Raw genomic sequence first — 25681 nt, forward strand, 5'->3', positions numbered from 1 at the left:
TACTTTTCTGGTAACCTATCTTTAATTGTGGTTTTACAAAAATTACATAATTGGGATTTCTTCTTATATCACTTTAAACGTGTAATGACACAATATCATTTAGGCTATATTCAATAATAAACATACATTATTATAAAAGTCATGCACAAAACGTTATACATTAGTTGTAAGAAATGTTGTAGAAGGTAGAATTGAACCACCTACGTCATCTAAACTTCCCACCACGTCATTGTTTTCGACATGAGTTAGTTGATCTTTCACAATGCGAGAAGCATTATTATCTCTTTTATGTTGAACAGAATCATCGTCGACATAGGCAAACATTTTCGGACGACGTGGTATCCCATTGGCGCTTTCAACAGCTTCGCCATTATCGAGATTCAGAAAATTCGAGGTTTCGCCATTCTGATTTAAATTAGTTTTCACAACCGAATCATCAGACCAATCACTGATGCCACGCGAGGAACGTTTCTCATATTGATCACACAACACATGGGAATTCGAGGTCCCCTCATCGTTTCGTAAAACTAAAGGAGATTCATGGGGCCCCTTGGTGTCTTTTGGTAAAATTTTCGGTTTAGCGGGTACTGGCGAACCAACACTATTAGCCAATAAAGCGTCATAGTTAATATGGGCCACAAAATCGATTAGCGGAGTATCGTTGTTGCCGCTTTGAATCCCGTCATTACATCTGTTGGAACATTTACTTGTTGAGGAACTGTTATCCATATCAGTGTGTCCCTCTTGAACGATTTTTTCATCGCTTTGACAACATAATTTTGCATCCTCCACTCTTTCATTTTGGTATGAAAAAAACACATTGCCGACTGAAGAGTTCTGCGATTTGTTGTCGTTATTCTCGCAAACATGGTTCTCTTTCCTACTTATATGTCCCTTAGACATCTGACTGTCTGCTATTTTCTCACAGTTTTGAAAATAATCACCACCAGAATCATCGGAATTTGATGTCTCGTCAAGGAAAAACAATGCCTTCCCATTAGTTTGACAACGTTTAAATATTGGACAGGGCCCATGACGATGAATAGATAGAAGTTTACTTGGTTTTCTGGGTTCAACCACGGAGACTGGTAATTCCTTTTTAGGTTCAGCTTCTAATTTTATCGCATTGGCCTCTTTACCTTTCTTCAACAAGATCTCGCCTTGGGTTAATTTTGTGTTCAAAGCGTTTTGGTTTTGCAAATGTTGAAGTATATCAAGAGGCGTAAATCCGATGTCAATCGTCCTACGACATCGTCGTATATGGAAAGTTCTTTCCTCGCCTAAATTTCTTTCAATGATGCTATGTTTATTAACATTTCTCCAGAAGTCAACCCTTACGCTTTCAGGCATAACTGGACCCTTTCTCTTTTCCCCACTCTTTCCAGCAGTGCTTATGGGTCGGAGACGTGGATTAGGAGATCTCCTCTGTAGGATTCTGACAATATCCAGCTCTTTTCCAGGAAGACTTGTCATATGGTTAATTCTATCATGTGCAGGGGCGCTACTGTGTTTTTGCTGTGATTCTCGGTACTTCGACTGCTTCAATGATGCTCGCTGTTTATAGTTCGCCAGCGGATTGAGATACACAAACTGGTTAGGCGGGTTTTCCGGCAGGGTAAGGTGACCTCCCTGAAGCTGAAGTTGCTGCTGGCGTCGCACAGTAGCCGAATTAAGCGCCTGCTTTCGACAACTGTAACTCTTGGGATTTTCATCTTGTCTTGACCAGAAAAAAGTGGTCTTTGCCCTGTCATCTTTTGTAATAAATCCAGGAACAATTCCGGGTGACTTTGGGTCTATCGGTGCGGTTAGAATGTTACAGATTTTAGGATGTAGTTTGGTCCTCATTCGTTTAAGTCCTTCATCTTTGCATTTATTTGATGATTGTGTGATTTCCGTCAAAACTTCGAGGATGTTCGGAAGACATTCATGTGAGAGATAGCGCTCTTCCCCAACTTCGTTAGTTTCCGATGATCTGCTATAAAAGTCCACGAAGCTTCTGTCGCGTCTCCAGACATGCTTGCAAAATGGCCGCAACTCCACTACAGGTAATGTGTCGTTGGCGGAGTCCTGCATATTCTACGTACGTTTTAATCGCGCTTCAGTATGGTGGTTATTTTTGCGTCATTCGAATTCTCTGTAAGTGGTTTTGACATAATGTAGCATTTATGGTGCTTAATGTCGACCTGTACAAGTAAGTAAAGTAAATATACGGTTAAATGTCTGATAAATAGCCCATTCAGGTCTAAAAGCCAATAACGTTATACCGTGCCATGTAAGATAATACCTATTCAGGATTTTAGCTGGATTTAAAGCGTGACATGTACTAGCTATTCAAATACTGGTATCGACACGCTACCCCCTTTATGTAGGTGCATATTATTTCTTTGGCATATCTCTTGTTAAACCCACAGTTAGTTTCCCTGTAATAGAAAAAAAATGTAAAAAATAATAGTAAAATTTATATATTTCTAGTTATTATCTTTGATTACTGGCTATATGTTACAGTAATCTTTACGAGGATAACTTACTTTCAAAATCGTTGACCATCTAAACTTTAAATATAACAATATGCAAATATGCTTATGCTTAGTAAACTTTTTGTCTGATAACATGGTAATACTACACTGCTAAAATTATTATGTATTTTTACCCCTTTTTAACTGGCAGAAATATTGCCATCGTTATAACTGTATTTAACATTGCATGTTATTTCACAGTCTGTAATGTAACTTTACCTCTAGTTATTATACATCCAAGGTAAAATCACATATCTGTAAATGGAATACATGTAAAATTACCATGATGTTAATTTACATAAATTGGTACAAAAACATTAAAACCCCCCAAACATGTTGTGTATTTTGACAGAGTTTATGTAATAATACTTCATAACTATTGTAGAATTACATATTATGTAATTTGCAACGTAAAATTTCTAAAAGGAATGTGTCCTAGGTTCGATCCGGGCGAACATAGAAAGTTTTGCGGACCTTTCAGACGAGTCGAGCATGTGAAATAAGATTCGATAATGTAAAGAAATTAAATGAAATGGGGTTTAATGTCCCACTGTTCTGCTCCTTACAGTACAGTAGGTGGCATGACAATTGACACAGTCCAAGCAAAATGTCCCACACAACCCAATGTATGGCACATGCCTGTCTTTATAAGCCAGTTCGGTGCATTCAGATTTTGAATAGTCTATTTCTCTAAAATGGATCGACTAAACTGACTGACAGAACACTAAATATTTGATATGTGGTCAAAGGGGAATAACCGATGTGACCACTATTTGACAATAAATTTACAATTTTCTGTAAAAATAATATTCCAAATGGCATTTCTGTTAATATACAGCTCACATAATGTAAACTGACATATGGTTGTATTACTACATTCATTTTGATGTAATCTTACATAAGCCATGTATTCATATGCACTTACATCGTTTTAAATGTAAGTTAACAAACCATGTGATTTAACAAATCCGACAAATACTTATAACTGTAAATATACATATAATTTTAACAGTGTAAGTCAACCACAAATAATTTATATTAGTTTAATCTTTATATATACGCTGACTATGTTCTGAATAAAGTGGATCTTGAATCGTCTATCAGAAACCATCGCCACGGATCTTGGGGTTGTGCACCGACTAAACATAAAAGAACACCCGCCTCAACCATAAAAACCTATTACAAAATTGTTAATATACATTTCCAACATTCTGATATTGAAAACAATCAAGCGTAGTTTATGTAAATATGCTAGTCAAACTTTAACCCATATAGGTGGGGGGGGGGGGGGGGCGGCTTGTTTTACAGTGGTTTATATAAACTAACATATAAGCGAATAAAGGCAGAACAAAGGTTATCTATATAATAATACGTCTCACAATTCGATCACTCCGTGATTTAAAATCCGATTTGATTTTTTAAAGAAAAATTAATCACCTTTCTTTAAAGTCAAGATGTCTAGATTCTGATAACACTGATTTGATGTCTGCCCAGTGGTTCACTTTTCAAAATTTCTTTGAATTGATAAAATAAATATTTGGCTTATTAGTATACCATTCCATGGGTCACAGATGCGCGACATATGAGATGCCAGTGGCCGGGAGAATGGGGAGGGTAACCAATGTTATATTGGGTTTATTTTTCTAAATTTCATTGAATTGGTAAATATTTGGTTCATTATTTTTTCAGTGCGATCAAAATTGTCAATTTACTCAAGGCTTCCTCCCTAGCGTGGTTTAGTAAGTAAGGCACTTTCCTTAAAGTCGATATTCTGATAAGATGTCTGCTCATTGGCGTGGTGGCGGGAAGAAGAAGAAGAGGGGGCGGGGCTCCAGTGTAATATTTGAGTTTACTTTTCAAAATTTCATTGAATTGATAAAATAAATATTTGGTTCATTAGTAAATTATTCCAACGGTCACAGATGCGGGACATATGAGATTCCAGTGGCCGGGAGAAGGGAGAGGATCACCAATGTTATATTGGGTTTATTTTTCAAAATTTTATTGAATTGATAAATATTTGGTTCATTATTATTCGAGGAGTGACGAAGACGCGATTAGGAGATTTCAGTGCGATCAAAACTATAAATTTACTCAAGGCCTCCTCCCTATAGTGGTTTAGTAAGTAAGGCACTGGTTCGCCAACCAGAGGGCCCGGATTTGATCCTGGTATTTTCCGTAACAGTTTCTCGGGATTTCCAAGCTCTGTTTCCCCCTTGTCCTCGAATGGCTTGAAAAATCTAGGTCCCATAGTAAACGTTGGCATACTCGCGGTGGTCATATTTCTATCTATAATAAATGTATCGTGTTTCTATCTATAATAAATTTATAAGGTAAAAACTCATTATTAAAGGAGTTAATAATTATGAGGCTCAAAAGGTACATTTGGTGGCCATTTTGAATTTATGTAAATTATGCCTATTCCCCGGCCCGAAAATCACGTAACTTTGGATATGTTGTAGAGGATGATCCCACGAACACAACGATATCAAGAAACCTGCTGCCATTTGTTCTAGGTTTTCCTAAATTTAACGTAGATTAACTGGACTATATGGATATAACTGAAAACAGTTTCACAGCCAACAAGGATCTCCATACCCCCAGTTGGTTTACTCGCGGCCTTCCGACTTACTGTCATTTGGTTTGACGCTTCCTGTGGCAGGTATTAAACCCCACTGATGTGTTGTTACAAAATCTTGCCCCTTGCCGCGATAGTATTTTGAGTTTGGATTTCAAAATTAAGTAAAATAGTATATAAAAACAGCACAGACCAATGATACTTGTAATCACATCCTAACATATGCCCGGCATCTTTCACGACAAGGAAAGAAATAAAACATCCAGTAACCTTACCAAAACTGAGGTCCATTATGCACAAATATTTAATCCAAAGAATATCGATGTGTTGAACCTTATTTCTCCGACCCTGTCTTTGTGGTGATTAAGTATAAATGGGTAGAGGAAGATATGGTAGTTTTCGGTTGTCGATTTCATATGTTAAAATCAGATTAGAAACAAACGAGTTAACAAGGCGATTAATATGCCTGGTTGAACAACTATGTGAAAGATATGTTTAATCCGTCATACTAGAGCCAGATCTATTTGCGTTATTAATACACGCTATCACGGGTAGATTAGACTCGTAACGAGCATAGCAACCACATGAAACAAAATTACACTGTCATAATTCTATTGTTAAAAAATGATCGTGAATCATAAACCTATAATATTTATAAAGGCAGATAATGTAAATGTGTATAATATATATTGTTAGTCACCTTACTATCATCGTGATCGTCATTGTTCTCTAATTAGATCGTACCTTTGAACTTGATTAAAACTTACCAACCAATAAAATAACAGTCTACGGCGCAATGAAAATGCACCACTTTTATAAATGGATGGTTGCAAATCTCGTTTGAGATATTCGCTTTAACCTTGCAATTCTGAATGAAACAATATCAGATCACGGCGATTTATGTTTTTACGATCGCGTAAGCGGAGTACAGATCAATGCTGACGGATTTCACTGGTAACCTGTTGCCTTTACTTGACGTCGCTTCCCTTAACAATGAAGAATTTCAACATAGATCCTGAATTATAGAAGTAGATTTTACCCAAAACAAAATACAGAGAGTACAGTGTTTGACAGAATAACGTAACAATGAAATATACTTTGTATGGATATCTAAAAATATCCAATTAAAGGAGAAGCACCGGTTTCCATGGGGTATCAGTTGATAGAAGTTTAAAGGAGCTAAATCGCTAATATTTGGGACCTAGAAATTGACGCAAATGGGCCGAAACGCATATAATGATATAATAAGTATAGAAATTAACATAAATGGATCGTAATGTAAATAATGTAATATGAATGTATATAAACAGAATTACATTTAATCGTTTCCGTTTTGACTCTAATTTCAAATCAGTTATGTTCGGCGAAATATGTCAGAAGTCTCAATCGAATGGCAATCTCTAGCGTCTGGTTATTCTCGTCTACATCGATAGTATTTATTACGCATGCTCTCCAGATAAGAATTGGTCTGCGATATCACTTGGGTTGTAGCGGACGTAAAATACAACTAACTCAAACACAGATAAGAATATGGCGTCAAATGAAATGAAATGCGATGGGGTTTAACGTCCTACTGTTGAATATGTCGTCACCGTTTGACACGACTTGTTGAATATGTCAAGCCTCGTTCTTCGAGTCCCTTGTTACAAATGGCACTGAAACGCATTATGGTACACGATTCATGTACCAATGGTGATATGATTATTTTGTTTTAAATATCGGATATTAGAAGCCCATCCTTTTCCGGTAAGATCACAACATCAATGTTGATTTAAATCGACAAATAATCCGTGTTTTCAATATCGAAGACTTTGGATGATATCGAGTTAGAGACTTAGCTACTTTAATTTAAAAAGCCTATAACGACAATAACTGTAATATATTTGATCACAACATATATATTGTTACGAAACAGTCACCACTACACGGCTGAGAGAACCAAATAAGATTGACAAATCCTGATATTGGGTATACACTAGAAAATTCAACTGCCGAATAACACTATCCAAACATAGACGTTAAATAACTTTAAAAATTTACAAATATAGCCTTCAGTTTAGCAATACACAACAAGGCATGATTTTATGGGAACTACTATACAATATTCTGAATGCCAAAATACTAAATTTAGGAACAATAAATTTGGAAGCAAGTGACTGGGAATTTGATCATCCCCCATTTTCCTCTTTGAGTATGACAGGCGTGCAATGTTCTTATGCGAAACAGATTCTTCAATGGGTGTTGTAATAATTCAAATCCTGGTTGTGAAGCAATTTGTCTTTGTATTTAATGCGGTCTCCTTTATTTTTGCCTTGGTGCCGACAGTGGACCAATCAAGGTAGACTATCATCCGTGTTCATTTGCACGTAATAAGCCAAATATGATCACCCAAGCCAAGTTCTGCTGTTACACGCTGAATAATTCCTCCACAATAGTTAACCCAAAAGGTGTACGGCAAACACCATTGCATTTATTCCACTTGCTCAGCCTTGAAGATCTAAAAATATTGCCCTTTTTTGTCTGCAATATCACCCTAGGTGGAAGCGCACGTAAAGCCCGACACACATATTATCGAAACGTCACATATTAATAAAATCCATATAATTGTACCTTGTGTAAATATGTTCAATTACTAAATGCCTATCAAATAAGTTATACACCCTTCCAAAATCAGAGCTCTCACCTGTAAATTGTATTATATCATACATAGGCGTACGATCCAGGTGGGCAGGGGGCAGCTGCCCCCCTAACTTCCGGGCAGGTGACTTTTCGGGCAAGCGGGTAAAGTGAAAACAAAAAGTATTCTTTCTTCTAGTTAGCAAAATAAAGTGCCCGAAATCCATTAATAGACGAATTTTACTTTTTTTAATTGAATACCACAAATTTGTACTGAATTGACAATGGATTGAAACATTTTGTCTGGAGCCACTCTACTTTATGCGACATTTTTCGGGCATCCATTATTATTTGTGAATGCAGCTCCTACAGTCTGATTGAATGGTTGGAATTGAAATCGGCACAGAGTGGGATTTCGGTTGCAAAACGATTTGAAACTTTGATGTTACTGCTACTCCAGCCTCCATACCCCGCGATGATTGATTGATTGTTTGGGATTCAGGTCAGCCACCTAAGGTAGGCTATATTGGATCACATTGGAGTAGCTGTATTCAGGGGTTTGAATAGCAAGAAAACACGTTAATTTGCGGCAGTTTAATTTCCAAAACTTTCTCCCGATGGACCCCGCTCCGTGGACTGTAAATGATTAATTGGTTGATGGGAATTCGAGTCACCCAGCCAAGTTAGGCTAAATTAGACCACATTGAAGTTGCTGTATTCACGGGCTTAAATAGGAGGAAAAATACATTTGCGGCAGTTAAATTTCCAAAATTTTTTCCCGATGAACCCCGCTCCGTGGACTGAAAATGATAAATTGGATGATGGAAATTCGAGTTACCCAGCCAAGTTAGGCTTTATTAGACCACTTTGAAGTTGTTGTATTCACTGGCTGCAATAGCAGGCAAACGCTAGGGGTTCTGTTCCCACCCCCTCCCACCTATGATATTTGGGAATGTAGGTTAAAGCATGTAATTAAACATGTACGGAAAACACCATTGCATTTATTTATCCTGCTCAGTCCTGAAGATCTACAAATATTGCCCTTTTTGTCTGCGATATCACACTAAGTGGAAGCGCACTTAAAGGCGGACACATACATAAGCACATATTATTTGTATCATTTGCTTGTTAAAGACGAGAGTTTCCTCGTGGAAACGTCACATAGTAATAAAAGCAGTAATTGTGTATCCATACCAGCGGCTGCCAGGCAGGATACGCCCACATTTTGTAACAGATGGATAGAGAACAAGCTAAATACAAACGCGATTTTTTGTACAATCAGGGACAAAAATCCAGAAAGGTATGGCCTGAAATGTGCAAATATCAAAAGGGACTGAGATCTTTTAAGTTTCATCAAAATTGGATAAAAATTGTGACTTCTAGAGGGTAGAAAACCTTCGTATTACACACTTCTACACAATTTGCACACAAGGAGCGGCCATTTTGTCGGACAGTTTCATTTCGATTTCCCGAAATACGTCTGAACCTTCATTATGCTGGAATGGTGATGTATTTAAACGGTTTTTAAAATCGGGAAAAATTGTGAACTCTAGAGAATTTGCAAGATAAAAATGCGGTTTTTCGAACAACCAGGGGCCATAATCCAGTAAGTTAAGTTCGGATATCCGCGATTATCATAAGGAACCAAGATAAAAAAAAAATTGTGACTTCTACAGGGACCATAAGCTAAAAACGTGATTTTTTGTTCAATCAAGGGCCATAATTCAGGAAGTTACGACCCGATATGCGCGAATATCGACAGGAACCAATATCTTTGTTTTATAAACCTCTAGAGGGTCCACAACCTTGATTTGCCAGCTTACACTATTTGCTTAAGAGGGGTGGCCATTTTCTCCTGCAGTTTTGACCCGATTTTCACGAAATTCGAAGTCAACAAACATTACGGTGTAACGGTGATACATTCGAACGTTTTTTTTAAAAATAATTATGACCTCTAGACGGACCACACGCTAAAAACGCGATTTTTCGTACAATCAGGGGCCATAATTCAGGAAGTTACGATTCGATATGCACGACAATAGAAAGGAACCAAGATATTTGGGTTATAAACAGACATTTCAAATTTCATCAAAATCAGATGACAATTGTGACCTCCAGAGGATCCAAAACCCTGATACACAATATTTTGACACTATTTGAGAACGAGGGGCGGCCATTTTGTCTGTCAATTTTGGGCTGATTTTCACAAAAATTCGAACTCAGTCGTCCTTAGGGTGTAACGGTGATAAAATAATACGTTTTTTTAAATCGGATAAAAATTATGATCTCTATCGGGTCCACAAGCTAAAAACGCAATTTTTCATACAATCAGGGACCATAATTCAGGAAGTTACGGTCCGATATGCGCGAATATCGAAAGGAACTAAGATCTTTAGGTTATAAACTTACATTTCAAGTTTCAACAAAATCGGATAAAAATTGTGACCTCTATAGGGTCCACAACCTTGATATACCATATTTTTACGCTATTTGAGAACGAACGGCGGCCATTTTGTCTGTCAATTTTGGGCCGATTTTCACGAAATTCGAACTCAGTCGTCCTTAGGGTGTAACGGTGATATAAAAATACGGGTTTTTAAATCGGATAAAAATTATGACTTCTACAGGGTACACAAGCTAAAAACGCGATTTTTCGTACAATCAGGGGCCATACTTCAGGAAGTTACAGTCCGATATGCGCGAATATCTAAAGTATCCGAGGTCTTTGGGTTATAAACTTACATTTCAAGTTTCAACAAAATCGGATAAAAATTGTGACCTCTATAGGGTCCACAACCTTGATATACCATATTTTTACGCTATTTGAGAACGAACGGCGGCCATTTTGTCTGTCAATTTTGGGCCGATTTTCACGAAATTCGAACTCAGTCGTCCTTAGGGTGTAACGGTGATATAAAAATACGGGTTTTTAAATCGGATAAAAATTATGACTTCTACAGGGTACACAAGCTAAAAACGCGATTTTTCGTACAATCAGGGGCCATACTTCAGGAAGTTACAGTCCGATATGCGCGAATATCGAAAGTATCCGAGGTCTTTGGGTTATAAACTTACATTTCAAGTTTCAACAAAATCGGATAAAAATTGTGACCTCTATAGGGTCCACAACCTTGATATACCATATTTTTACGCTATTTGAGAACGAACGGCGGCCATTTTGTCTGTCAATTTTGGGCCGATTTTCACGAAATTCGAACTCAGTCGTCCTTAGGGTGTAACGGTGATATAATAATACGGTTTTTTAAATCGGATAAAAATTATGACTTCTATAGGGTCCACAAGCTAAAAACGCGATTTTTCGTACAATCAGGGGCCATAATTCAGGAAGTTACAGTCCGATATGCGCGAATATCGAAAGGAACTGAGATCTTTGGGTTATAAACTTACATTTCAAGTTTCAACAAAATCGGATAAAAATTGTGACCTCTATAGGGTCCACAAGCTAAAAACGTGATTTTTCGTACAAACAGGGGCCATAATCCATGAAGTTTCGATCCGATACATGCCAATATCGAAGGCAGCCGAGATTTTTTTGGGATAAAGCTATATTTCAAGTTTCGTCAAAATCGGACCTGTGACCTGTAGAGAGTCCACAAACAAATTGTGGACGGACGGACGGACGGACAGGGGCAACGACAATATACGTCCACATGAAAATGTGGGCGTATAAAAATTGTGACCCCTATAGGGTCCACAACCTTGATATACCATATTCTTAAGCTATTTGGGAACGAATGGCGGCCATTTTGTCTGTCAATTTTGGGCCGATTTTCACGAAATTCGAACTCAGTCATCCTTAGGGTGTAACGGTGATATAATAGAACATTTTTTTAAATCGGATAAAAATTATGACTTCTATAGGGTCTACAAGCTAAAAACGTGATTTTTCGTACAATCAGGGGCCATAATTCAGGAAGTTACTGTCTGATATGCGCAAATATCGAAAGGAACTGAGATCTTTGGGTTATAAACTTACATTTCAAGTTTCAACAAAATCGGATAAAAATTGTGACCTCTATAGGGTCCACAAGCTAAAAACGTGATTTTTCGTACAAACAGAGGCCATAATCCATGAAGTTTCGATCCGATACATGCCAATATCGAAAGCAGCCGAGATCTTTTGGGGATAAACCTATATTTCAAGTTTCGTCGAAATCGGATAAGAATTGTGACCTGTAGAGAGTCCACAAACAATTGTGGACGGACGGACGGACGGAAGGACGTCCGGACGGACGTCCGGGCGGACAGGGGCGACGACAATATACGTCCACATGAAAATAACAATTGTGGACGGACGGACGGGGGCGACGACAATAGAGTAGTAAGTAAAACCTGCGATGTTTGGGACAAGAGATGTCTTGATTAAAAAAACAAGAGATACGGGTTTAAGATAAGTTTATATAATCTATAAAAATATGGTACAATACATACATGTAACGATTTAGTAAAACGCGTAAACAGATGCTGGTTCATGTAACTCATAATCTTCTATACCATAAACCCATTAAAGATAAATGATGATGTCATTAGTAATAATTACAGCCACAGTAACATATCTTATGCTTGCCCCGAAAATACATACCACAGTTGTCATTATTTATGTGTACATAACCAATATTTCTATTGGCAATAAACCTGAAAATATTACCTTACGGTATTGCATATTTACGTACATAATTATATATCAAATACATATTGTAATCAGTGTATTAGTTGTTTAACTTTCCAAATTTCATTTCTCTATAATAATATATGTTATTAGGTAATCAAACAATATCTTGCCATTAATACATGAGTATAAAGATATTACTTTAAGCTTTATAAACCGTAAGAAGTCTATGTTTCCAACCTGCATTTTTTTTTACAATAATACACCCCAAGACTACTTGTGCTGATAAAAAAAACCCTCCAAAAACTAGCGGCCTTTTTTCCTGGCTATTCCCCAAAGAAAAATCCTCAAGATTTAAGGGATTGAAACATAATTTTGAAGTAAATAAATAACTACTTATCTGGCCAGGCTCACTGACTCTCCTACACCTGCCATGCTAATACATTAGCAATCTTACAATATCTTTGCCAATAATACAAGAGTATTAAAAGCTGACATCTTCTGCTTTATACACTGTAAACAGTGCATTAGGGCTTTATATTTCCAATTTGCTTTTTTCTACATAATTACACACCAAGGCCACAGTGAAATGGTCAGTGGATGACTTACAGTAAATGTTTTTGCAATGAGCAACAACATTATCTTTTCTTATATAAAAATGGACAGGCTCCCCTGACTCCCCCACACCTGTCATGCTAACACATAATTTGTTTTAGCAATCTTACAATATCATTGCCAATAATAGAAGAGCATATTAAAAGCCGATACCTTCTGCTTTATACACTGTAAACAGTGCATTAGAGCTTTATATTTCCAATTTGATTTTTTTCTATACTATTACACACCAAGTCCATAGTGATATGGTAAGTGGTGGATTTCCATAGTTGCTAACAAAGTATTTCACATCATTATTATTTCCTTCATGTGCTGTCGATAACCAGCAGCGTTTCTCTTTCTGTTCTTCAAAGATAAACCCTGAAGAATATAATCTGCAAACATACATACATAAACACCACAGTCATAACCATTATCTTGTATAGTTATGTTTCTTTCCATTATCGTTTTCCATGTGTTTGATCGTGCTGTCTCAATCTCATTAATAAAACTGAGCAGCGTGTTCAAACATAAAGCACCTCTACTAAAACTTCCAAGTGAATCAAAGTACTGGATAGTTTTTGATCTCACATATACTACCAACAAGCTCCAGTGACTTGGAGTGTACACTGGAAGTAATATCATATCATACTGTAGAATATTTCTACCTCGGTAGAATTCTACTGCATTTCTTAAATTTCCTTCTATTCTGGTGTAACAATCTCTTCAGCCAATATTTGATTGCCTTCACTTCTTTCTCTTTCTTGCAGGTATTTCATATACACATTTATTACTTGATCATTTAGCCACTGTCTTGGAGCAAGAGTTGCTAGATCTCTTCTGGTTATCTGATAGCCATACTTTCTGATTATTGCATGCCAGTCATTCTCATTTCTTTAGAAATTCTTTTTGATGGAATTTTTTTGTCCACTAAAGAATCCTTTTTAATTTCCTTAACACTGTGGGATTTCCACATATTTTCATTTTGAGTATTACAAACAACAGGAATGTTGTTGTCGACATCATTCTCATTATTACTAAATTTTTCGTTACTGATCATCAGATAGATCACTTTGTGATCTGAGAAGTAATTTTCCTGAACTCCAGACCATGTGTGATCTTTTGGTAGATCAGTGTATATAAAATCTATCACTGTACCTGAATCAGTGGTAGGTTCATCAATCAACTGGTTCATGTCCTTCAAAATTTCCCTGACCTTAGAGGTCTTAAACTTTTCAAATTTAATATTGAAGTCACCAAGAACTATGGTGAAATCAGTTTCATTTGAAGTTTTGCTCGGAAATACAAGAGCCGAACAGAACTGACTCTCTGACACTTTTGGGGGTTTATATAGCCCAAGTATCTTGCAACTTTTGGGGGTTTATATAGCCCAAGTATCTTGCAAGATTTCTTTATATTTCCGATTTCAATATCTAACGTTATAACGTTCACCTCAACACCATTCATATTGAATGGTTCAACAACAATATTTTTCAGCTTCATTTTATCATTGACATATACAGCCATGCCATGATGATTTTTCAATACTTCTGTTACAGCATCATTTCTATACAAGGTATAACCAGGTATATTATACATATCTGAATTTACACTTGCTTTTACTCTTGTCTCTGCCAATATAACGACAGATGCATTTATTTTACAAAGACTTGCTTTTACATCTTCAAAATATTTCTGCAGTGATCTAACATTGTGATAAACCACAATTATTTTATCTGAGCTCACAGAACTCAAATCTCGCGTTCTGTACACGACTTTACGTGTTGTACGCAATTCATTCATTTCTACTTTGACATCATTACTGACTGATATTTTGTTTTCGTTCAGGTTTATGATGTGTAAACCTTCAATAGTTTTCACCCTACTTAATCCAACATAACGAATATGTGGAGTTTTCCTACCTTCGAAATCAACGACCACGCTTTCTAAAGTATCCCCTTGTGATCGGTGAACAGTTTTAGCAGCAGCTGGTCTCAAAGGTATCTGCATTCTCATTACTTCTGCATTCGTGTATTTCCCAACCCTAAACTGTCGTGAAACAGCCAGAATAGGCGTCCACAAGGCATCAATTTCTGCACTGAAGTGATTTATATAATCTTTTCTAGTTAACTTCCCAAAATCTGGATTTTCAAACTGGACCCAGACAATGGTGCTACTTGCTGATCTAGAAGCGCCTGACTGGATTTTTTTACCACGCAAGACGCCCCATTTGTCAACCCATCATCCAATCTAGCATTTAAAGCTATTTCACACTTCAGGCCAATTACCAGTCCTAAAGTGGAATGTAATTGCATGGTTTTTCTCGGATCTTCCGGAACTTTCTCAAGTATAGCTTTGCCCACAGCTTGCGAAGCAGACCCAACTATACTATCTTTTGCTAAAATTACAATTTTTTCACCTACCATGTTATCAAAAACTTTATCATTAAAGTTTTTCATCTTTTCATTACTTAAAAAGAGATGTTGTGTGTCATAAGGATACTCACTCTCTTCATTAATTTTTAACAATCTTGATTTAAGAATGTTCATATCATTACATTTTTCTTCTATAGAAATATAATTGCTTTCTCTTAATCTATTCAATAGCTCAGCAAAGGCTTTACTATCTTTTTGCCTCATAATTTCTGTAAGTTCATACATGCAGAAATTATCTTTCGATATATTACTCGCTAATGGCCCATAGGCACTGTCGAGATTTTCAAATATATAGCCATCAAATACAGGTTTCAACTGAAACAGATCTCCAACACAGATAATATGACATCCACCGAATAACAGTGGACTGCCTTTGATATCTTGAAATCTTTTATTAACAAAATTCATCATTCCACTTCCTACCATGGATATCTTATCAATAAAGACAACTTTCAAACCTCCAAGGCTACTTCTTAAAGTATTTAATCTGCTACTATCTAAGCTTTTATATTGCAATGACTGACACACAGGGATCTTAAGCGCGCTGTGGAGCGTACTACCATTGATGTTGTAAGCGGCCTTTCCCGTCGGCGCCAACAATATTTGCTTAATAGTTTCAAAATCATCACCTGCTTTAGTTTTGTAATACCCCAACAAACTTTGATACAAAGCAGTTGTTACAAAACTTTTGCCTACACCAGCTCCGCCACTCAAGAATCTGAAAACCTGATTCTGTGACAGTTTTATTTCGTTTAAGGTATCATATACAAAATATAGCTGTTTCTGATTCAATGACCTCATCAGAGATCTATAATTTTCATCGGGTATTTCATACAATGCCACTTGTTCAACATTACTTTCAGTGGGAAGTCCCAAATTCATACCAATATCATACTCGTATTTGGTAGGCTTACCACTTTCAGAATCCTTCTTTATATCTAACATTTCTTCTGTTTCATCTTCCTTTTCAACTTGCTGGGTAACAGGTGCCTGTTGATCCCAAACATCTTCCAAATTCTGCCCTTCAGCAAGAATAGCTGCATCTACAGCATCCCTATTCGCATCATACTGCTTAATTTGCTATTTGTTCTTTCATATGTTCATATCTGCTTTGGAAGGAATCAAATCCTCCCAATAAATCAACTTCTTCATCCCTCCAGTTGGAATACAACATGAGGAGTTCTCTGTAATGTTTCTCGGGCTCCTTGTCAACATTAAAATTGTCATACCTAATGACTCTTGCCACTGCCCTTTTCTTTATCATAGATTTTTTAATTGTTTTCTTTGCTTGAGAAGAGGAGGGTTACATGGCTGAATGGTTAGCGTGCGCGCGCTGTATCATAAAGTCTGTCATTGAGTCGACTGGCGTGGTTTCGAATCCCCGGTTGTACGTGACAAGGAGTGGGGTCGCCTGTCCAACCTTATGGGTTTTCTCCGGGTCCTCCGGTTTCCTCCCACTGCTAAAGACCCCTATGCGCAAGCGAATTATTGAAATAAAATTAAACCATATGTTAGTCCAGAAATGACCTAGTTTGTGTCGAGTGGACGTTAAACCCCATTTCTCTCTCTCTCTCTCTCGCTTGAGAAGATTTCTCTCTCAAGTCTTCATCGTCCCAATCAGAGTTGTGCTCCATTTGGTCTTCAACTAATGTCTGGTCGTTTTCTAGTTGCTTAGATCGTTTAATATAGGTATTTTTCCTATCGTACCAAGCAATGAAATCAGCCAGGCTTACATTTTCTAACTGCTTTGAACGGTTCTTATACCTTTCTAGATAATTACTCGATTGGATATTTTCATCTTCATCATCAAGGTTATCTAGTTGATCTTGCGATTTCAACAGATATACCCTTTCACCTCTCTCGATGCTTTTCTCATAGGAAGTTGCAGTATGATATATGCAGCTTCCTGGGCACTAACTTCTACATTATTCAGAAACTTATTGCCAATTACCTTAACTTGGTCTCTGATGCCATAATTACCGTTTCTTACTTCTTTCATTGCTTGCCTTAGCAAATCCCTAATACCTCTTTGTGACTTGGCTATATATGAGGCTATATACATAGCACAAGCATATACATCAAGCACAAACTGGATATCGAGATTTGCTCTCCATGCCTTCAGAAGAAGAGGATTATATGAATTATTCCTCAATTCATTCGGCGTTCTTTTCAAAAAGACAGTTGCTGATCTAATTGATGAACGTACTGCCATAAAATACTGTTCATAAGTCATAAAGACCTTTCCCAAGAAATCTTCAAAAGAAATGTCTTCACCCTCCTTCATTTCATCTCAAACTAACTTCACTTTGTCATAATCACTTTTATGTGAATTAATGACATTCTCACCAACCATTGCATCCAGCGGTTCTAGAATTACATGTATGAGAATGTTTATGTGTCTGATAATTTACTAGTGGCTGTAAATCATCGTCATCCACAATTCTTCTACATGATATCTTGCTATCAATGTACTCAACAATTTCTTCATTTTCACTACACTTGTATTTAGGAGCCCCATCAACCCATAACAAAGTATGAATGTGAGGTGAGCCTCTGTGCTGGAACTCAAACCCTGTAAAAAAAATCACTTATTTTTCCCAAGGGCGAGTTATCTGCTTTCAGTACATCTATGAACAGCAGATTGACCTGATAATCAAACTGTCTAACACATGTAACTGGGTCTGACGAAATAAGCTTACACTTTTTCTCCCAGTCCATGTTATCTATTTCCTCATCAGTCTATTCCTGATCATCTTGCAACTTGCCTAATATTTTAAGCAAATGCTTCCACTTCGTTTCAGCGGCACTAAAACTACAAAAGTAGATGGCCTCTCCCAACATTCTTATCATCCCGAATAGATCGGATTTGGCTTTTTTAAAGTATGGTGGCGAACCTCTCAATGTTTTCAATACCATATAGCCATCATCAAATTGCACTAATTTCTCCAAGTGACCAGGTGTCCGGAGATCACCGGCCGTCAAATGTTTACCAGCAGTTTTATTTTTTCTAACTGCTATTTTTGCTTGAACAATCATAGTTTTCATTTGCAACTTTTTCAACTTGAAAAAGATATCGTCAACACAATTGGCAGCTCTTCTATCGTTCCTTCTTAACTCGGACTTACAAAGCTCACTGTAGTAAACTTTTGCTTTTGCTTTCCTTTCCTCTGGATCTACTCTTGCCTTTCCTGCAAATATTTGTGGAAATGGCAGTTCTTCACAGTATTTGTCCATAAAGATACTTAATGGAATGTTATCCTGCCCTGGAGCAAACGAGTATACCTTTTCCTTTTCATCATCTTCAATGAAGTCAGGGGAGGTCAACATGGTATCCTTAGATCCAGGAGCCTGTTCATCTTCATCCTCACTCCAATCATCAACATTGCCATCTTCGGGTTTCCTCGAAGTAGTGGCTTCTTTTCTTTGGTTGTCATTCACAGTGACATCTCTTTCTCTTTCATTACTTTCATCACAGCGGTCAAAATGTTTGACCAAGTGTTCATCATCTGCATTATTTGGTATAATTGCTTCATTAAAGTGAACCCCTTCTTTATGGAAGAGATCACCATTTGCTTCCAGCCACGCTACAGCTTCCCTTATCTTATAGGGTCTGATATTTTCAGTCATGACAGCATGGTTGTACTTTAGTTGCCGTTTCAATTTAGCAGCTATTGTGAAATTTTCAACTGGAGCTCTGGGAAGAGAACTGATGGTACTACACACATTAGCAACAACATTTACAACATTTCCTCTGATTTTCTTTTGTCCACCACGTGGGGCTGCATACACCTTCATGAAAAGAATTCTAGGTGATAACAGTCTCCACTCTAATGGGAACAGTTTCAACGCTTCTGGTAGCTCTGGAAAAGCATTACCATTATAGATAGATAGCGGTGGAATCCTATCTTTTTTGATATACTTTTCACAAGTGCCACACATCCATCCACTACCATCTTCTGTTAAACAGTTAATGGCAGAATCATTCAATTTACTAACTGCAGTGGACCTTTTTACACTGTGTTTGTACCATAATTGGTGATAACTCTCACAAGTGTAGGTTGGCCCATTGCTTACCTTCTGATGGAACAGACGAATTAATTCGTTTGTGTCCAAGGATTTCAATTTTCCCCTTTTCTTACGCCTACTAATGGCTGCTTTTGTATTCTGACTAATTCTATTGACAGATTTCAATCTCTTTAACTTTTTCAATTTCCTCTCTTTCAACTTCTCCGATTCCCTGTACTCAGGCACTAAACGTTTCTTTTTCAGGAAATCAGAGTGTTTTTGCTTATCTCTAGAACCATAGTCGGGATCTAACCTCTTAACCTTTCTCTTAGAGGTTTCCCTCATCTTTTCAGATTCCTGGTATCCAGGATCTAATCTTTTTACCTTTCTACCAGAAGTTTCCTTCATCTTCTCTGATTTCCTGTACTCTGGATCTAGACGTTTCCTTTTCAGGAAATTAGAGTGTTTTTCCTTGTCTCTAGAACCATAGTCAGGATTCATCCTCTTTAACTTTCTATCAGAGGTTTCCCTCATCTTTTCTGATTCCCGGTACCCAGGATCTAATCTTTTTAGTTTTCTATCAGAGGTTTCCCTCATTTTTTCAGATTCCTGGTACCCAGGGTCTAATCTCTTCATTTTTCTGAGTTCAGTTTCTCGTTGAATCTCATTTGCTTTATATTGAGAATCTTTTCGTTTTAACTGTTTATAAGTTTTCCAATATTCACTTCTGCCTGTTTTGACAGCACCAGCTGTCTACCTTTTCAACAAGTTCTGCTTTTTTTCAAAATCAAAATACTTGTCAAGCTGTGACAAAGTTAGATTTTTTACTTTATTTTCTGTACCTACACAACTCTGCACTACATGGTTTTCAATAGTAGCACTAGTTGCATTAATATTACTTTCAGTAACAGAAGGCTTTACCACTTCACTGTACTCGTTAACTTCAACATAATCATTTGTACGTAAATAACCACGTGCCACATGTTCTGCAACAGTAGCATTAGTACTTTTACTTGCGTTAAGATTTTTCATTTCTTTCTTTTCATTACTATCCACAACTGGATTAATATCAGAGCGATAAAACCCTGTGTGATTATCATCATCTCCATCCACACTTTGGCCAATATTAGAGCAATAAGAGCCTGTGTGAATATCTTCATCTCCATCAATACTTGGGCCAATATCAGAGCGATAAGAACCTGTATGAATATCTTCATCTCCATCCATACTTGGGCCAATATCAGAGCGATAAGAACCTGTATGAATATCTTCATCTCCATCCATACTTGGGCCAATATCAGAGCGATAAGGACCGGTATGAATGGTATTTTCTACTTCAGGTGTAGATGTCGATCTACACCTCAACATATATTCCTTTTTCTCTTTCTTCTTTGCATCTGCTGACTTCTTTTTTAGTCTAGGCATCTGAAATATAAATTATAAAACATGTTGTGACCGGGTGGGCAAGAATGGACAAAGATATGATCAATTTAGTTAATAAACAACTATAAATTTGGGGGGATAGGGGTGGTTACTCGATAGGAAACCCAAACAGTGAACCCAAATTTTTGGGGTTTAGGCCCTAGTTCAATTATCAATATTAGTAGGCCTAGGCTTATTCTTAGAGACCTACATTTAGCAGACACAAACAAGCCAACAGTGAGGCTGATGTCCCCCGCCAAAATCCCAAAATAAATAGATGACATTAATTTATTGCAGATTTTTTTTTTTAAGAGTATCAAGCAATCAAATTGGTTATCTCTGATTACCCTCAGCAGAAAGTTCTCATCTTCAAACTCCATCAAGGCACTTACCTAATAGACACCTACAACAAGTGTGAACATTCTAACTCAATTAGAAGAAGAGTTTTTGTGTTCCAAAGTCGCAACCAATCAAATTGCTTGTCGTTCTGATTACCCGGAGTCGAAAATGCTCATTATCAAACTTAATCAAGGTATTAAGTTTCACCACTCTCACTTAATTAGAACTAAAGTTATCGTGTCCCAAAGCGTCAACCAAATTGCTTACCTCTGCTTACCCTAAGCAGAAAATGTTCATCTTCGAACTCCATCAAGGTATTCACCTAATAAACACCTACACCAAGTTTGAACATTCTTACTCAATTAGAAAGAGAGTTACATGTATTGTGTCCCAAAAAGTGTGACGGACAGACAGACGGACCCACTTTAATAGTTCCCTGCTTTCTTCGAAAGGCGGGGGACAATTAGAAGAGTGCCCAAAAGAATCAAGACATTTTAAAAATTCCACTTTGTGTTTTGGTATGGATTTCTGCTATTTCATTTTTAATTGATTTGTGGAAATCAAACCACCGTCACTGGGAATAGCTTAGAAAATTCCACTTTGTGTTTTGGTATGGATTTCTGTTATTTCATTTTTAATTGATTTGTGGAAATCAAACCACCGTCACTGGGAATAGCTTAGAACTGTAGTGTTATTTAGGTGGTGGTTGTACTTAATCCCAAAACCATTCCACCCAAGGTTGTTTCATTCCAACATTTTTATTTAACTAAGTGGGAGTTGGGTTCTACATTTGTATACGTAACTTATTGTTAAAGATGCATTTGGATAAAGGGATGGACATTCTTGATATAATATCGTTAGTTTAAAAATGGATTATGAAAAATGAATATATTTATTAATGACCTGTAATAGGTAGACTTAGCTCTTACATAATGCACCTTTAAATAAACCGTTAAAAACTTAATTTAACTGAGTTGCATTTATATATGAAGAGGAAGTCAAATACAGTTACAAAATTAATCACTTTGACCCAAACTTGATGATTCCAATATCCCAATTATGTAAATTCCAATAAGCTTACACATGCAAGTCATATAAAAGTATATGTATCATAATAATAAATGATAAACTTTCAGTCTCCGGGGAAATGATAACTACATGTAGGCCCCAATGTTAATTATAAAACAATTGCTTTTCTCAAATTAGCTTGAAGTTTACATGGGCAAGTAAAACGGTATTAGGTACCTGCCAGGCAGGGTAAGCTTACTCTTCAGGACACCTGTTACCACTGTTTGTCGTGTATTTTGTACACAGTGAACAGTCCATATGCTGATTACACTATTTTGACTGATTACTCTATTTTGCCTATATCGTTTTTTTAGGACTTATATTGTCTAAGGGTTTTGATTGTTCGTACTTGGTTTTATTTTATTTTTATATGTAATATTAAAATATCTCATTAACTCCAACTGTTTAACTCAAGAAAAATGCTATACGTACATGTAGTCTAAAGTTTATAATAATATAAACACATTAGTAATCTGAAACAACCCACTATGCATCCCATGTTATTTTTAGAAAATACAACTTTTGATACTTTTGACCTAAACATGTATTTTCGGCCTTTCATTAATATTCTGTTATTTAAGAAATTTAAAAATTCCAATAAATAGTTAAAGGAGCTAAATCGCTAATATTTGGGACATAGAAATTTCCCTAAATGGGTCGCAACGCATATAATAATGTAATCTGATTGTATATAAACTGATATACATTCAATTGTTTCCGTTTTGACTCTAATTTCTAGGGCAGCAACGATTCATCGATGAATCGCGATGTTTTAAAAATCAACGATACAATCAATGGCTGTATCGCGATTTGTTATCCAAAAAATAATTTCACAAAAATAGACTGATATTCCATTAAATGCGTAAATAAGTCTATGAGCAAAATAACTTTATTTTTACTTACAGCGAGTGTTAACGCGTTTTCGACACATGACGTGGCTTATTATAGCTATTTCGTCAATATTAAAATATTAGCCTGGTTAAGCAAGTCATGCTGGAAATTAAGTTTCGTTCAAATCACACTTGAACAATATGCGGAGAAAAACAACTTATTAATATATTATATGTCTGTAATATGCGATTTGTGATAATATTACAGCATAAGAATGGCAATTTGTCCATACATGTGCTGCACACATTGATCAGCACATTTTCAATATATTAATATTTGATATTAAAATATTTGTAACGTTAAGTAATCTATGACTGACCTGACAACAAGAAAGCTTTTCATTGACTGAAATTGTTGTGGCAATACGAGTCTGCCAACTGAAATCTTTTAATTATGAATTCACCAAATTCAAGTAGCACGATAAACAAAAGCAATATTGAAATCGAAATCCCCAATACCAAGTATACAAGTCACAAGTAAAGTATGGGAGTTTTTAAGATTTGTCGTTAAGCATGACAGCAATGAAATCCAGTCAGCTGTCTGAGAAAACAATGTAAATTTAATGTAAAAACAATGTAAATTTAATGTAAATGATAAAAGTAGGCCTTCGAATTTCACAGTGAAAGACTGCCAAAATAAAACAGCATTTTTAAAATTTATTTCCTATATCGTGATATCAATCGTATCATAGACTATGAATCATGATGCGCATCGTATCGTGGCCTGGCGTATCGTTGCAGCATTACTAATTTCAAATCGGCTATGTCAAGCGAAATACAACATGATACTCAACTGAATGGCAATTTCTAGCGTCTGGTTATTCCAGTCTATTGCGCATGCTCTCCAGATAAGATATGGTGTCGCGGTTTGATATGAGTTGTGGAATATGACAGTCTAGCCTGGTTTTTTCTGGTCACTTGTTACAAATGACGCTGAAACCCACTATGGTACACAATTTGTTTATTTTGTCTTAAATATTGGATATCAGAAGCCTACCTTTTCCTTGTAAGATCACAACACCAAATAATTCGTGTTTTTAACGTGTAAGACTTTGGATGATATTGAGTTAAGAGACTTAGCTACTTTAATGGTTGGAAGGATGTTTCCTGAAAATTTGATGCCTGTATCTTCAATGGTTGCTGAGAAATTGTCTTCGGTCACATTATTTGCAAATTTCAAAAAAAAAGTATACTGACATCGATCAATTTTGGGTCATAAAAGTGCAATAACATGCTTATTTCTTAATCGATTTTGAATTATTTTTTTTGTTTCTTAAATGAGAGTGGGGGGGGGGGAACTAGTAAATGTTCAATTTTAAGCTAAGCATTCAAGCTGAATTAGAAGGAGAGTTATGATGTCCCAGAACGTGTGACGGACGGACAGACATAAACCATCTTAATTGTCGTTTGCTTTTTTTTTGAAAGGCGCAGGACAAAATAGAATTTAATTGATGGGTTGGAATAGGCCTAGATATTATTACATCCATTACATTTACATTACGCAATCTGAATTTACCCGGCAGTTAAGATTAGCCTAAAATAGAAAGGCATATGTTAGCTTTCTGAAAAATATCACTCCAAAGACGAGCCAGCAGGCTACGTATTCAGTTACAGTAAATGGTCTAGACATCTGGCGCTAACTAGTTCGTTATAGGAGACAAGCCAACAGTGAGGCTGATGTCCCTAGCCGAAATCCCTAAATAAATAGATGACACATATTAATTAATCGCACATCTATTTTTTTCAAAAGTATCGAGCAATCAAACTGATTATCAACTACACACTAAATTTCATCACTCTCTATCAGATAGAATCAAAGTTATCTTGTCCCAAAGCATCGACCAAGCAAATTGCTTATCTCTGCTTAGCTTTAGCTCGATATGTTAATCATTAAACAAAGTCAAGACGAATATCTACATCAAGTTTAAACATTCTACCTCAATTAGAAGCAGAGTTGTTATGTTCCAAAATCTTGACCAATCAAAATGCTTATTGCTCCTTGCCCTAAGCAGACAATTCTCATCGAACTTAGTCAAGGTATTGATGTGATGAAACTATACACCGAGTTTCATCACTCTCACTTAATTAGAACTAAAGTTATCGTGCCCCAAAGCATCAACCAATCAAATTGCTTATCTCTACTTACCATAAGCAGAAAATGCTCATCTTTGCACTCTATCAAGGCATTGACCTCATAAACACCTACACCAAGTTTGAACATTCTAGGTCAATTAGAAGGAGAGTTATTGTGTCCTAAAAAGTGTGACGGACGGACGGACAGACAGACGGACGAAACCATTTTAATAGTCCCCTGCTTTCTTCGAATGGCGGGGGACAAAAAGAAATGACTTCTTTCATCATTTCTAGACGCTTGATTTTTGACCTTTCAACCCAGATTGTAAATTCCGAGAATGTGCTTTGAAAGAACTTTGCAATACGCTAATGGACATATGTGTATTTGCAAGAAAATGGTAATTAATAATAAATACCTTACTATACTATATATAAAATAACCTACCGTACCAAAGTCTACGGAATGTAAATTAATCTCTGGCAGACAAACTGCAAGGACCAACACATGACGCCAT

At 36.5% G+C, this 25681-nt stretch overlaps 1 protein-coding gene across 1 annotated transcript; it reads right to left on the reverse strand.

The window, feature by feature from the left end:
* LOC126811184 (uncharacterized) lies at positions 1-25681 on the reverse strand. Its single transcript, XM_050536745.2, has 2 exons — positions 25612-25681; positions 1-2420 (listed from the first exon to the last, which is right to left on the reverse strand). The coding sequence occupies exon 2, from the start codon at positions 2071-2073 to the stop codon at positions 154-156; it is 1920 nt and encodes a 639-aa protein (XP_050392702.2). The 5' UTR covers positions 2074-2420; positions 25612-25681; the 3' UTR covers positions 1-153.

The sequence above is a fragment of the Patella vulgata genome, chromosome 2, assembly GCF_932274485.2.
Source record: "Patella vulgata chromosome 2, xgPatVulg1.2, whole genome shotgun sequence".
Taxonomy (NCBI): Eukaryota; Metazoa; Mollusca; class Gastropoda; family Patellidae; genus Patella; species Patella vulgata.

What these genes read in the sequence shown, in the direction of transcription:
- LOC126811184 (XM_050536745.2), bottom strand. Translation starts at nt 2,073, where the DNA reads ATGCAGGACTCCGCCAACGACACATTACCTGTAGTGGAGTTGCGGCCA.